The sequence below is a fragment of the Paramormyrops kingsleyae genome, chromosome 11 (genome assembly GCF_048594095.1).
Source record: "Paramormyrops kingsleyae isolate MSU_618 chromosome 11, PKINGS_0.4, whole genome shotgun sequence".
Taxonomy (NCBI): domain Eukaryota; kingdom Metazoa; phylum Chordata; class Actinopteri; order Osteoglossiformes; family Mormyridae; genus Paramormyrops; species Paramormyrops kingsleyae.
In genome coordinates this window covers 24,937,519-24,951,165 of record NC_132807.1, presented here as the reverse complement: position 1 = coordinate 24,951,165, position 13,647 = coordinate 24,937,519, and the positions used below count along the sequence as shown (strand labels likewise).

The 13,647-nt window shown below is 44.8% G+C and overlaps 2 protein-coding genes across 2 annotated transcripts; one reads left to right on the top strand and one right to left on the bottom strand.

Moving 5' to 3' along the window:
• Positions 1–53: 53 nt before the first annotated feature.
• best1 (bestrophin 1) lies at positions 54–6,670 on the top strand. The gene is made up of 10 exons (XM_023819702.2): positions 54–172; positions 418–621; positions 1,782–1,876; positions 2,528–2,761; positions 3,526–3,680; positions 3,781–3,858; positions 4,242–4,394; positions 4,805–4,885; positions 5,066–5,217; positions 5,340–6,670. Exons 2-10 carry the CDS (start codon positions 470–472, stop codon positions 6,370–6,372), a joined length of 2,133 nt encoding a protein of 710 aa, XP_023675470.2. The 5' UTR covers positions 54–172; positions 418–469; the 3' UTR covers positions 6,373–6,670.
• A 259-nt stretch (positions 6,671–6,929) lies between these two features.
• fth1b (ferritin, heavy polypeptide 1b) lies at positions 6,930–10,028 on the bottom strand. Its single transcript, XM_023819725.2, has 5 exons — positions 9,834–10,028; positions 8,172–8,275; positions 7,891–8,037; positions 7,401–7,526; positions 6,930–7,307 (listed from the first exon to the last, which is right to left on the bottom strand). The coding sequence occupies exons 2-5, from the start codon at positions 8,271–8,273 to the stop codon at positions 7,149–7,151; spliced, it is 534 nt and encodes a 177-aa protein (XP_023675493.1). The 5' UTR covers positions 8,274–8,275; positions 9,834–10,028; the 3' UTR covers positions 6,930–7,148.
• Positions 10,029–13,647: the final 3,619 nt, after the last annotated feature.

The following is a 13,647-nucleotide window of genomic DNA, read 5'->3' as shown; positions in this document are numbered from 1 at the left end:
TTTGCCTTGTGATTTGCTCAGATTAACACTTCACAATGGTGTTTTGTTGCTTAAAGCGATTAACACATCAAGTGACTGGAAGGGTGGGAGTCTCTTTGTACTCCATCTCTGTCCCACACTCTGCCTCTCACCTGTACCTACTGAACACTGTGGTGACACTCTCCAGGGCACAGTGAGTATAAAAGTTTATACGCTGCAAAATGCTTGGTATTTAAAAATGCTTGGCGTTCATCATTCTACATCTCCATTTCTTTTGTCTACTTCTCAATTTCTCTTTCTATACCATTGCATTTTACCCTTAATTTTGTCTCAGTATATCTACAAAGATGAAATGCGTGAACACCCGACAGTCAATGGTGTGTTTGTCATCAAGGATCTAACGATATATTACAGCGACATGTTTTCTTTCCCCGTCAGGTGGGATTGAAGTGGTGGCGCAACCAATTATTGTGTCCACTAGGGGGCAGCAATGACGGTGACCTACTCACGCAGGGTGGCAGACGCTGGCTTGGGAACCTTCTCCCGCCTGCTACTACGATGGAGGGGCAGCATCTACAAGCTTCTATACAGGGAGCTGATCATCTTTACCGCTCTGTACTCCTTTCTTAGCATCATTTACAGGTGAGGAGCATGCCCTCACCCACCCCCAATCAGGAACAATCTAGGTGCCAAAGAGAGCAGTGGGAAATGATAGGGGTTTGTGTGGATGCTACAATACAGTGTGTTCAAACTCACAGAACATTCCATAGATTTTTCCTACTTTTTGGGAGATTATATTTCCTCAGTCAATACTATACTGGCATTTTTTTCTGGAAGCCTGAGGATCTGTAGCATCTGTCTGTTGGTCGTAGTTATTCGATGAAGTCAGCTATTTAACCTAATATGGCATCAAATGCCAATATTTTAACATCAGAATTATATTACTTTGTTGTTTAGAAGTTGCCCGACAGTTTACCTAATATTATTTTTTCAGTATAACCTTGGGTGACCAGATAATCCATGTCAGGGAGGACACTCTGAGCTAGGACAGGAATTGTAAATTACCATTTCAATGAAACGGACCTGAATTTCACTTGAGCGCTGAGTTCTTGCTGTGTGCTGATTGGTCAGTCTCCTATAATCATGCATGTGTCACTAATGCTAATGTGAAACAGCTGGATGAGTCTTTCACTCAAGGAAACAAACCAGTCAAAGCACAGGAAGAGCTGAACTAATTAGCCGAGCACAGGAGCCTTTCAGTTTGAAAGTAGTTTGTAAAACCCGAAGTAGCCCATAGTGTCCTCCCTGACATGGATTATCTGGTCACCCTAGTATAACCAGTTATCCATTCATCCATCTTGAACCATTTATCTGGAAAGCCTGTCTTGTGAGGAAGGGTGTAAGGTGAAGCTTTGCACAGCTATAGGGCGTCATTCCCTCACAGCACACTGACACCGGCTCATGTAGCCAGACGCCAAACGTAGCATGAAGCTTAAAAACATCATACAGCTGAATGTGATACTGAGAAATGTACTGCTGCCCCAGTAGAGGCCGTCGCCGTTATCACCTAAAACTTCTTGATTCCAAAATATCTGTGGCCTGTATTGCTCTTCTATCCGCACTGTCGACTGAGGACAGAAAACGGCACAGAAAGGGACCCTTGAGTGATTGAATGGTGGTTTTGCAAGGTCAGGCCCCACACTTGGGTCCGGCTGAACATTGCTCCAGTTAGGCTTTGCACTGTCTCACCTGGGACCCTGGAGCAAATGATGGATGACAGCTAACTGGGCCGGTCATTCCAGGTTCTTACTGAGGGATGAGGAGAAGCGAATGTTTGAGAAGCTTACCCTCTACTGCAACCACTATGCAGAACTCATCCCTGTGTCCTTTGTACTGGGTGAGCACTCTTCTGCTATTTGTAATTTATGCTTGAATTATATATAAACTCAGTGGCACTTATAGTAAATCAAAAACAAATAATGTTCATCACTGGCAACTCCAGGCTTTTCTCGCAGGGGGTGCAAGGTGAGGGAATCCAACCAGTCATTCATCCAGATAAATAAAATTGTTTTTCTTAAAAGAAGCAAATTCATATTCAATAAACTGTTATTACACATTGGTATGAGTAACACAAGCTACATTTTCAAATATAACGTTTCAATATGTGTATAATTCAATTACTAAACTTAATATGCATTCTGATGTAACCAGTAGATGGAGCAGTTGCACCCTCATTAAAATCACCTATAACGCTCATGTAACGAGAAGAATATCTCCCTACTTCCCATTTGACACTTCAGTTTTGAGTTTTGTTCAGTTTGCCACTGATCCTTATCTAAAACTCTTTGTTAAGCTGCCTGATTATTATACCAGTTTTTTTCTCTACTTTAAGCAGAAAACATGAGGTATAACAACCACTGCAGTTAACTTAATGGCCTCTTCCCACTGCGTCACTGCAGGGGTTCTGATTAATGGGTATGTTGTATCCCACTGAAGAAGGAAATGTTTGCCGTTGTCTGCTGTTTGCTTGGGTGCCTTTTGCGGGCAGGGTTCTACGTCACCCTGGTGGTCACGCGCTGGTGGGGACAGTTCGAGAGCGTTCCCTGGCCCGACCGCTTGGGGGCGCTGGTGGGAGGGCATGTGCGGGGGGCGGATGATGCAGCCCGGCTCGTCCGGCGCACCCTCATGCGTTACGCCAACCTGTCTGGCGTGCTCATCTACCGTTCCGTCAGCACTGCTGTCTACAAGAGGTTCCCTACCATGGAGCACCTGGTGCAGGCAGGTACGACATACTGTAGGATTCAGCTGCACTGCTCACCAGGGTCTATAGCAGCTTTTCCCAACCCGGTTCTGAGGGATCCCCAGCTAGTCCACGTTTTCACTCCCTCCCAGTCAATCCACGTTTTCGCTCCCTCCCAGTCAATCCACATTTTTGGAAAAACACAAACAGTCTGAGGTTCCCTGAGGACTGGGTTCTGAAACACTGGAACGCAGCACAAGCATCAAAGAGTAACACCCATCCTGTCTAGTCCTTTACGATACCGGCACGTCGGAGACTGCTTCACTGGACTTTGCTAATGGGTCCGTCTAACTGTAGCTGTAAGGTCCGTCCCAATAAGCAGCGGCTTTCTGGGTAAAAGACGACAACATGTGACCTCAGCAACTCTAAGGGGAGCATATAGCATATAACTTCATAGTTGCCTCAAACTTTATTGTACCAAACAAAGGTCCTTCGTTTTGTTAGTGTTTCAAAGGTTACACTCGTCGTACAGGGCAGTACCATAGATAAGTGTTGTTAACCTGACAGCAGTGGCACTGCAATCTTTATCCTAAAAGTCTTTCCTGAAGTGCAAAGTATTTCAAGGTTGCCTGGACCACAAACGATGACCAATGTAGCATAATGATTATTATCACGCAGACCCAGTGATTATTGCAGTGGTGATTTGGGTGTGTGGCTGTCAGTTTAATGGTGTCTCAGCATAAATAAACTGGTTCTGTCGAGAGGATGATTGCCTGCTCCAGGTCTTTTCATGTCTTCCCACAAAGGCCTGATGACAGCTGAGGAACTAAGGCAGCTGGAGGCCGTGCCCTCGCCCCACAGCAAATTCTGGGTGCCTTGCATGTGGTTTGTCAGCCTGGCCCTCAGGTCCCGCAGTGAAGGCCGCATCAACAACGACGTGGCGTTAAGCGCTATCCTCAATGTGGGTTCCCGTGTGTGCTTCCGTACGACAGAGAAAGACTGTATGCGGACGTGTGTAACTGCATGGCTACTGTGTAATGCGTATGTTTTATGTGACTCAGGAGCTGAACACCCTCCGTACACAGTGCATGAAGCTGTACAGTTATGATTGGATCAGTCTGCCCCTGGTTTACACGCAGGTACGGCCACCCTCTTTACTGAAGATATGCATTCTGTAAACATCTCGACCAAGGATAATAACTCCCAGAAATGGTAACACACCCTGTCAAGCCCAGACTTGACCCCCACTGTTCTGTAACCCTTATTATGACTTTAACATAGAACACCCTGTAGACAGTGTTGCGTCTCCTCCCTCTCATTGCAATGAGGAATAGAAGCCTAAGTCTCACCTCTGTCTTTCTCAGACAGCTAAACAGTGTTTTTAGAGCAGTTGTCATTCGGCTTATGAAGCATTTGCTACAGTATAATAACAGATTGTCAGGGACAGCTCTTCCCCTCTCTTAGCGTTAATGATGCGTCTCTGCTAGCTGGATAACTGCGTCTAGACCTGTCACATTGCCAGGTGGTGACAGTGGCCGTCTATAGTTTCTTCCTGGCTTGCCTGATTGGCCGCCAGTTCCTGGACCCTGCACAGGGCTACCCTGGCCATGACCTGGACTTGTACCTGCCGGTCTTCACCCTGCTTCAGTTTTTCTTTTATGCTGGCTGGCTGAAGGTGAGCATAATGGTCGATAATAACTAACAACTTATCTGGCACAGGGACTGGGCTATCCACCACAGTGAATAGGGCTATCCACCACAGTAATGGTGGATAGCCCTTTTCAAAGCACTCTAAATGCTTTATTCTTTGGCTAATAAGGAATAAGTACACTGAACTTTTGACACTGTTACCTCACACATCAGGTCTAACAATATCCCAGAATCCCACGCTGTAACGTCTTTCATTTATGATGGTTTAGTAGTTGCATTAATGCAGGAAATTGAAATAGTGAGAACAGGTTTCAGGGGCTCCTTTTCTAAATGTTGGTTCCCCATTCTTTTGCACCTGTTTCTACACTTGCTTTCATGCATATAGCTCGTGACAGAAAATAGGATGGTGATTTGACTCCTGTACTCCTTTCTCAGGTTGCTGAACAGCTAATTAATCCATTCGGTGAGGATGATGATGATTTTGAGACCAACTGGCTGGTTGATCGAAATCTACAGGTTATGTGTTGTTTTTACCCTTCTTCCTTCAAGACTGATGCATGCGTAACTTTCTTCAACAGCTTTGCTTTATTTGCATAACCTAGAACTGGACAGAGTTAAGCTAAGCACAAAGTCCTCCCAGTTGTATATTCTGCTCCGTTAAATACGTTAAATATACTTCCGCTTTACACTTCTCAGGTGTCGCTGTTGTCTGTGGATGAAATGTACGACAGTGTGCCTGTCTTGGAGAAGGATAAGTACTGGAACGAGTCAGAACCTCAAGCCCCCTACACCACTGCCAGTGCGGAACACCGCAAGCCATCATTCATGGGGTCTGCACTGGATATAAGGTATTGTAGGTGGACACTAAGGCCATGAGTATTGAAAGACTTTGAAATAGATTAGAACATTTCAGCAGCAAGTATAAGACATGGAGTAACAAGGACACTAACAGAAATACTGGCCCCTGCAGTGTTCCCAAGGAGGAAATGGAGTTTCAGTCTAACCTGCAGCAGATCAAAGAGCATGAGGCGGCCAACCACTCCACACCTCTGCTAGGAGGCTTGGGGCGGCTACTGGGGGTTCAGCATCAGAGCTTTTCTCGCTCCTCCACCTCCTCAAGAATGTCTCTACTGCGTCGCAGGCCTGGGGCCCCACTGGGGTGCTTTCCCCTCTATCTGCACCCGGAGAGGCCCCTGGCCCCAGGCCACGCTTGCCCTGACCCTCCCCTTGAGCAGAACCTAGAGTACAGATTCTCCTCTATGCTGTTGCATGAGCGACCCGGCTTCTACAGCTGTCCTCAAACGCCCATCCATTGTGTGCCGCCAGCTGTTCCCCGCCCACGACCCCCCCGGAGGCCTCAGACCGACTGGGACCACAGCTCCAGCTCACTCGCACCCACCTTGTTGGGCTCCCAGCTGTTGCCTCCTGACACACCAAGCATTCATCCACCTCCATCATCTGCCTTCCCATGGCTGAGTGAGCAAGGGGAACCTTCCACTGGTCCCACCTTTTCCTTCCCAGATCCTGTGCTTGAGCCATGTCCGCTTCCTCTCCCTCTACCCAAGATTAGGCCTACTCAGCTACGACAACCTCCACCCCCTCACTGCTCCCTGGACCCTATTCCCCCCTCTGACACACATCCCGGTCCCCCTAACACACCGGGAGAACAGTTCTTTTCATTCACACCATTTCGTGTCCCTGTCCCAAACTGCAACATAAGTTCTGGCAGCATCAATACAATCAACAGTTCCTCCTCCACCGCTGGTAGCCATGGCAATATCTGCAGCCAAGGAAACTTTAACTGTGCTAGCAGCACCACCAGTAACGGTCTTGCCAATAATGTAAACCCTGTATCGCCACCTTCTGCTTGTGTTCAACCAGCAGCCAATCAGCAAGTATCACCCAAGGACTCAGGGAAGCCATTGGTTCACCAGGACCTTCTAGACATGCTGGCTGGAAATGGGGAGAGGGTAAGACCAACTGGTGGAAGGGAACAAAAATAAGGAACTGAATAGGTTGCAGTAGTAGGTGTACCCCTAGCCCAATGATTTGATTGAATCTTCCGCTCGCCCTAAGAAAGAAATTTTACAATACATACAAAAGCTGCAGACCTGCCCAGAGGTGTAGTAGCGTATATAGGGATTTGTGTTTTGAACAGCTCTAAGATGCAATGCTCTTAAACCACTGCCTACAACGTATTACCAGCTGAAGATAAACTAAGGTTTGTCCTAGAACCATAGTTTTGTAATCTTCCAAGTGTTCTGTCCCAGAAAGGACGAACTGTTATTACACCGTTCTAAAGCTCAGCAAACTGGGAGTGTCTCATCTGCAGTGTGTACATGTGAATCAGTTAAGTGGAAATAAAAGATGAGGATCCAGCAAGTCCCAACACCTGCAGAACACCACTGAACATCCATATCTTCTGGAAGGTGAAGGCCCACATACTCAAGTGCACAATACACAACCATTAGTGGTCAACATGACAGTAACGCTGAAGTTTACATATCAATCCAAAAACAAGCTCATCCAGTTTGAAATGACACCAAACACACTGAAAAGCTCAGAAACAAGAGTTTCATTTATTTGAGTTTCTTTTGACAAGTGAGCAACCAGTAATACATAGAATACAAAGCGGAGCACTATGGCTTATGAGAGCTTTGGAAGGTACAATGTGGGAGGCTGAGGGCAAGCTGGCACCTAAGCAGAGCCGTGCTAAGGACGCTGCGCACGGACACGCACGCAGCCATTAGGTAAAACATGCAGAAGCGAGCGTGACGATCTAACTGCTCTCCTCTCCCAGCGTATGCTTGTCGAACAGGTACTCCGCCATGCCGTTCTGTGGGGCGCCCATGCGACGCAGGTTGGTGACCCAATCCCCCAATTCCTTGATGGACTTCACCTGCTCATCCAGGTAGTGTGTCTCAATGAAGTCACACATCTGTGGAGACATTTGAAAATGTAAACACACAAGAATAGGGACAACTTAAAACATGACGGCTCACCCTTGTGGAGTCGTGGGCCGCAGACTTACGTGAGGATCATTGTGCTCCGTCGACAGCTTGTGCATATCCAGCAGGGACTGGTTCACAGTCTTCTCCAGCTGTAAAGCACACTCCAGAGCCTCCACACCGCTACCCCACTCATCCCTCTCTGGTTTCTGCAAACACACCCATATTACTGTCACACAGAATGCTGCAGACAGCACATTGCCGTTATCAGCAGATGAGCACACACACACTGTTACACAGGGAGTTCACCACCCCCCTGGCCATTGCCTGGTGTCGGAGGAAGATAAAACTTCCACCTTTTCTCACCAGCTTCTCCTCCTTGTACTGTCAGTTGAGCCCTGACAGGACTCTATGTTCTCTCAATGGGCAAAACAGTAGGAGCACAGGAATGTGCAACTGTGGGTCGACAGACTAACCCTCCCTTTGGGAGCGATATCTAAAAAGCCAGGGCACCAGCATCCACGGTGTCCTCGCACACCTCCGTGACTCCGTGAACAGGCCTTAAGATCATACCTTGATGTCCTGCAGGAAGATACGGCCGCCTCTCTGATTCTGCAACTTCATCAGCTTCTCCGCATGCTCCCGCTCCTCGTGGGACTGCTTGCGGAAGAACTTGGCGAAGTTGTGCAGGGCCTGGTCGTCTCGGTCGAAATAGTAGGCCTAGTGGAGAGAAGCAAAAGTGGTCACGATGGTCATTATGGGGGCAGTGCGGTACATCAGACCTCCCTTTATTTCTCGTTAAAAATCAACTGAATTGTTATAAACGAATTTCCCATTTCGACGCCCTTTCTCACCATGGACAGGTAAACATAGGAGGCGTAGAGCTCCATGTTGATCTGCCGGTTAATGGCTGCTTCGCAGTCCTGGTGGAAGTTGTGCCTCACTTGGGATGCCATTGCTGTGAACACAAAGGGAAAACCACAATTAAAACAAGGTGGCAAAGGGGGCGAAAATTTCTGGAAACCTTCAAGGACAACTATGCCAGCCCACGGATTCGGCAAAGAAAGCAAACTATGAATAATCTAACCTCCAGAATTTTTACAACCCTAGTATTGGCTACATAAAATACCCAGTTTGAGGCTGAGACCATGATTAAGCTGTATTTACGCTTCAAAACCCAACATTGAGCCAGTCACACTCGCCATAGCATACAACTTAAATTACTCGCATTTAGTTTAGGGTTACAGAACAGCGTAGATACTCATGAATGCAGAATGTCTTCCCACGCCCAGTCAGATATCTGCATTTAACTCGTTGTAAAAATACATAAAGGTATACGCTCATTGCCGCCGTATCTGGTTCAGCAAACGGGAACACCGTTCGGCCGAAAGTCAACAGCACCGCGGTACTTTGAGCCGAAACACAGAACACACCGTAAAATAAAGTGCGAAGCAGTTAACAGCGACAACGTATAGTAAACACCGCGGAAATACCTACGTTTGCCCTGTATCCATTACATACGACCGTATCTCGGAATCGACTTTATAAATACGTTTTATGAACGGCTTATAAACTAAGGGATTAACCCCAAGCATATGGCCTTCCAGATACCACATGGATTTGATTTCATTACTGTTAGTGTAGTTCAATGACAATTGGTTATTTTTGTGCGCCGTGCAATGCTGATAAGCAAAGCATATTTAATAGACTATACTGTAAACATCGTCAAACAGGCAACTCAGCGCATTAAGTAAAAAGCCCGGACAACGGGGTCCAGACATCAGATATCAACCGTTTTCGAAACTCGAAACCACGATTAAAACAAACGCCGAGATCTCGATATGCGAAATTAGCTTCGGGCTCTCGGCTAATTTTTTATTTTGGTAAATCTCCATTGGAAAACGTGCGTCATTTGATAAGGAACATGGAGTCTGGGAAAACCCGAACTGCTTCTGCTGGAGGAGGGGGGGGGGGGGGGGAGGAAGCAACGTGAATATTCGGATTAAAAAAAATAATATTTCATGCGAACACGACAATGATTAAACGTTTTAACGTAATCAAAAGAGCAACAGCGACAATAAAATAGGGATTCAGCAGGTAACGTTGCTTGAGCCCTAATACTTAGCATAGCCGTCACTGCATCATCACTGCTCACTTTCAGCTTCACTGGTAACATCTACAAACTAAAACCGGTTCAGACCGACGGACAGAAAACCGGTAACAACACTGAAATATTTAGGCAGCGCTTTAGCCACCGTTAGCCAACATGGCTGTGCTGCCTCCGCACTGCAAGACTGCCGAAGGTCACCGGCCCAAAGCCGCGGCACCGCCAACAGGTCATAAAAACCGAGAATCCGGACTCCCCGTTCACCGCACACTATAGCCATATACCGTAGCGTTAAATATACACATGAAATGCGTCAGAATCTTAAAATGTTTATGATAAACGTAATAAGACCCCAGCTTCCACCTTAAATGCAAAATTAAATTCAGTGATAAGCAGTGATCGTACTTACCGTTACTTGCTGGATAGCACTGACGGCAGGTCCTGAAGAACGTAGGGAGTCTGATTTATTTGATGATGTCAAAATGTGGACTGAAGGTTGTACAAATTTGCTGGTAGGCCGGTTGCCGTTCAAGCACTGTTGAAGCAGGTAACCTTCTCTACCTACAAAGGTGGGAGCATGTGGCAAAGCGCGCGGTACGTACCCATAAATACTAATTGCGTCACGCACTTGAAAAGGGGCGTGGTGAACCTGGCCCTCATCAGCCAATCGATGCGCAGAGGATGAAGGATGACGTCACTAATTCACCAGCAGCGAACTGAACGTCGACATTTTTACTGTTATGTGGGTGTAAGGTTGAATTTTTATTAATCTTAAACACCCTGCATTAAAACCTTGCATTTCATACGAACCAGTAATTGTCAGTAGTACAGTGTCACCAGGCTCTCGCCGAGAGATGTGCGTGGAAAAACATGGCCTAGTGTCTATTTTTCTCTGCTTTACACCACATTGACATATATGTAAATGTTTAGATTCAGGTCTATGAGGGTAGACCCAGATTATTTTAACTCCCTTTGTGAACGAATACATTTGTTATTCACATTGTACAAACAACCGTAGAACTACTGTTTCAGCTAAGACTTCTTTCTAAAAAGTGGAAATGAGAAAGATCACGTAGCGGACTTGTCATACGAAACAATCCTGTAATTCCTTTAAAAAAGTGAAGATCCATCAGCATAGAACATCCTGTTGTTATGACTATTCAATCCTTGACGCACATGTATTACACCATATATGTTGCGATGACCACGATTTCTTGCCTCCTTGTTCGCTGCGTTAAGTTCTATGCTTTACACAATAGATTTAAGGATACAGTAAGGGTCGCAAATACAATACTGTTGTAAATGGGTTATACTAATGAACGGTTGTATTAAACTACTTGGAGATGATTACCTAATTGCTTACAAAAGACAAAGCAGAAAGTGTTTCTTTATAGTCAGCTTATTTATAATAATAATTAATAATAATTGATACTTTATTGATCCCCGTGGGGAAATTGTTTTTATATTGATGTTTGCTGCCAGCATCATCGCTTCATCCATCCATTTCCCATAAACATTTATCCAACGCGGTGGGAAACACGTACAGGGCAGATAGACAGAATGGATGAGATGTCAGTCTGTTGCAGGACACTCAGGCACAGAATCACACCTTGAGAAATGCAGAGACACCAGGTCACATGTTTTTGAATTATGATCGAGTAGTAAGCAGAGTATCCAGCTTCAACCAAGACACTGGACACATACTCACTAGACAGTAAAAATACACAGTCATGCTAACCACCCAGCTTCTGTGCCAAACAATGGAATATGAAATTCATATTTACATGTTGAAATTATTCATTTTTGATCACGTACATACGGTAAAAATCTGACTTTAGTATGATGGGTTCGATGAAATTGTTTCAGGTTTTTTTTTGTTCGCTTATAAAGAGGGTAAAGGTCAATGTGAAGTACATAGTTTAAGCAACAGTGGATAATTCCTGCCATGTGAGGAACCCATGTGAGTTATGGGTTTGTAAATGCTGGATGATGTCTCAGTAATTACAGTGACACATACGTTGTGGGCGGTTACAACATTACTGGAAGGTCAAAGATTATGTTTATCATGTGAGCCAACCCTGCCTCTCCTTGAGTTGAAGAGATTCAGTGCTGATTAATTTGGCCAGTCCCCCTCCCCCCCATTTCAGAAATTACAGGAATGATAAAATGTACCTATATATATATGAAAATTCTTAGAGAATAAAAACAAAAAAAACCCTTAACCATAAACTATATATTACGTAACTATGACTTTCATTTGTTTAGAAGTTTCCATATTTTGCCTGAATAGCTGAAGTTGGGTAGGATTGTCCAAAAAAACATAAAGTTCTTGAAACCAACCAAACTGAACCATCATTTTACTGTTGTAATGATGGTTGCTTAGCTAGGCCAGCACAGTGCTCGCCACTTCTTCATCAATACTGCAGCATGCCATCATTTCTGAGAAAAGTTGCAAGTCCAGGACAGGCTAAGCATCGACCGATGATGCCTCATACAAGCGATTGTACCGTTTACACTGTAGCAGCCATCCATTGGCCACAAATAGAATAAAGCAGGATATCGCAGCCAAACTTCTGAGAACATCAGCTCTGGAAAATCTTTGACTCAGAAGGCCAGTGTTCCCAGGTTTGACACAATGTCTGGCCAAATTAATAGGACAAGTATCTCACACCCTGTTTCGGGCACTGAAGAGCAGCAGCAGTCGGCTGAACTTACCCATTGACCAGTGGCATTCTGATGATGATTCCTACACAGCCAAAACGTTTGTTCATTCAGTGAAAGTCGTCAACGATACAGCTGAGCGTGGAATCAAACTCATCACTGACTTTGCCACATGTATCACCACTAACCAAGTCCAGAGAGCAGCTTCGCTGCAAGTTGTTGAACATCATAGACAGTTGTATCCAATCAAAAGAAAACATTAAACGCTTGAAGTTGGCTGACTGCAGCCAAACACTGACAAACAACAGTATCTGATTGTAATTACAGTTTGAATGGCTATCATTGTGCCCATGTTTTTATTTTTCTGCAGTAGTCTTGTTAATTTTCTGTTCTAATAAAATTCTATGTAATTCACCTGTAAAATATTCACCTCAGACTATGTTAAAGTATAGGTTGGCCTGGTTTTATGATATCTTGATAAATCCTGTTTTATACCTTAAATATGCAAAAAATTCCTATCAGATGCATGTCAAATCTGATCAAACTGAGTAAGAATGGATCTTACAGAGTCAGAAAAAGACACAAATATTACATTTTGATATAAAAAAATCTTAGAATGCATATTCATCCCAAGACCAGACTGGATTTAAATTGTAATGGGGGTACCAATGAAAACTGTCTTTGAGAGACCTCAGAAGGAACAGTCTCAGAACAGGAACAGAAGGAAAATATTTTTATAAATTGTTTTAGGCCAAGCACAAATAGCAGAATGGGAAAAAAAATCAATTTGATTGGTTTCAAGAACTTGATATGTTTTTGGAAAACCCTATTGGTTGGGCTGTCTGTGTCGTGAAGAATCTAAGTTTCAAGCAGCTGCTTCTGAGATCCTGCATTATCAGCTTGGAGCGGACGCAAGCTCATGTATTCAAAACATACTGCCGTGTTCGTCCTCTTATCCTGAGGATCCAACAGTCGCCCCAAGGCCCTGAGTCAATAAGGCTCCCAAAGGGCCATCTAACCTTTAAATAATCTGCTGGAATAATTTGTTAAAAACATATTTGGGAAAACGTCAGGTGCTCAGAAAAGGACAGAAAAATGAAAAAGAGAACATTATAGCAGGAATTTGATGAAGGATGTTGCATTTTGGTGGTGGGGCTGCCCTTACGTTAGCCTACATTTTGATTAAATTGTGTGCTCTTTTAATGAGAGTTCTTTTAACATGTGCAAATGGAACGTGTCGTGTGTGTGCATTATAGCCGGTCAGCGACCTGTGAGCAGTCAGGAAATGTGTGACGGTGGGCTTGTTCCCAAGCATGAGCAAGACACTCAGTGGGGCAGGTAGGTCCCAAAAGAGCTTATTTTTTAAACACAAAATTGCAGTTAGTCCCTACAGCCCAGTGTTTTTTCTTTGTTCACTTACAGAGGGAACCTTAGGGATAGTTAGATGGGTAACAATAGGCAGCCGAGCTATGGAAGCCCCTGGCCCATATGGAAATGTGTAACTTTGGCAACAACAACCGCATCTAGAGGTATAGACTCACCGAAGCTGTTGGCGAGCAATT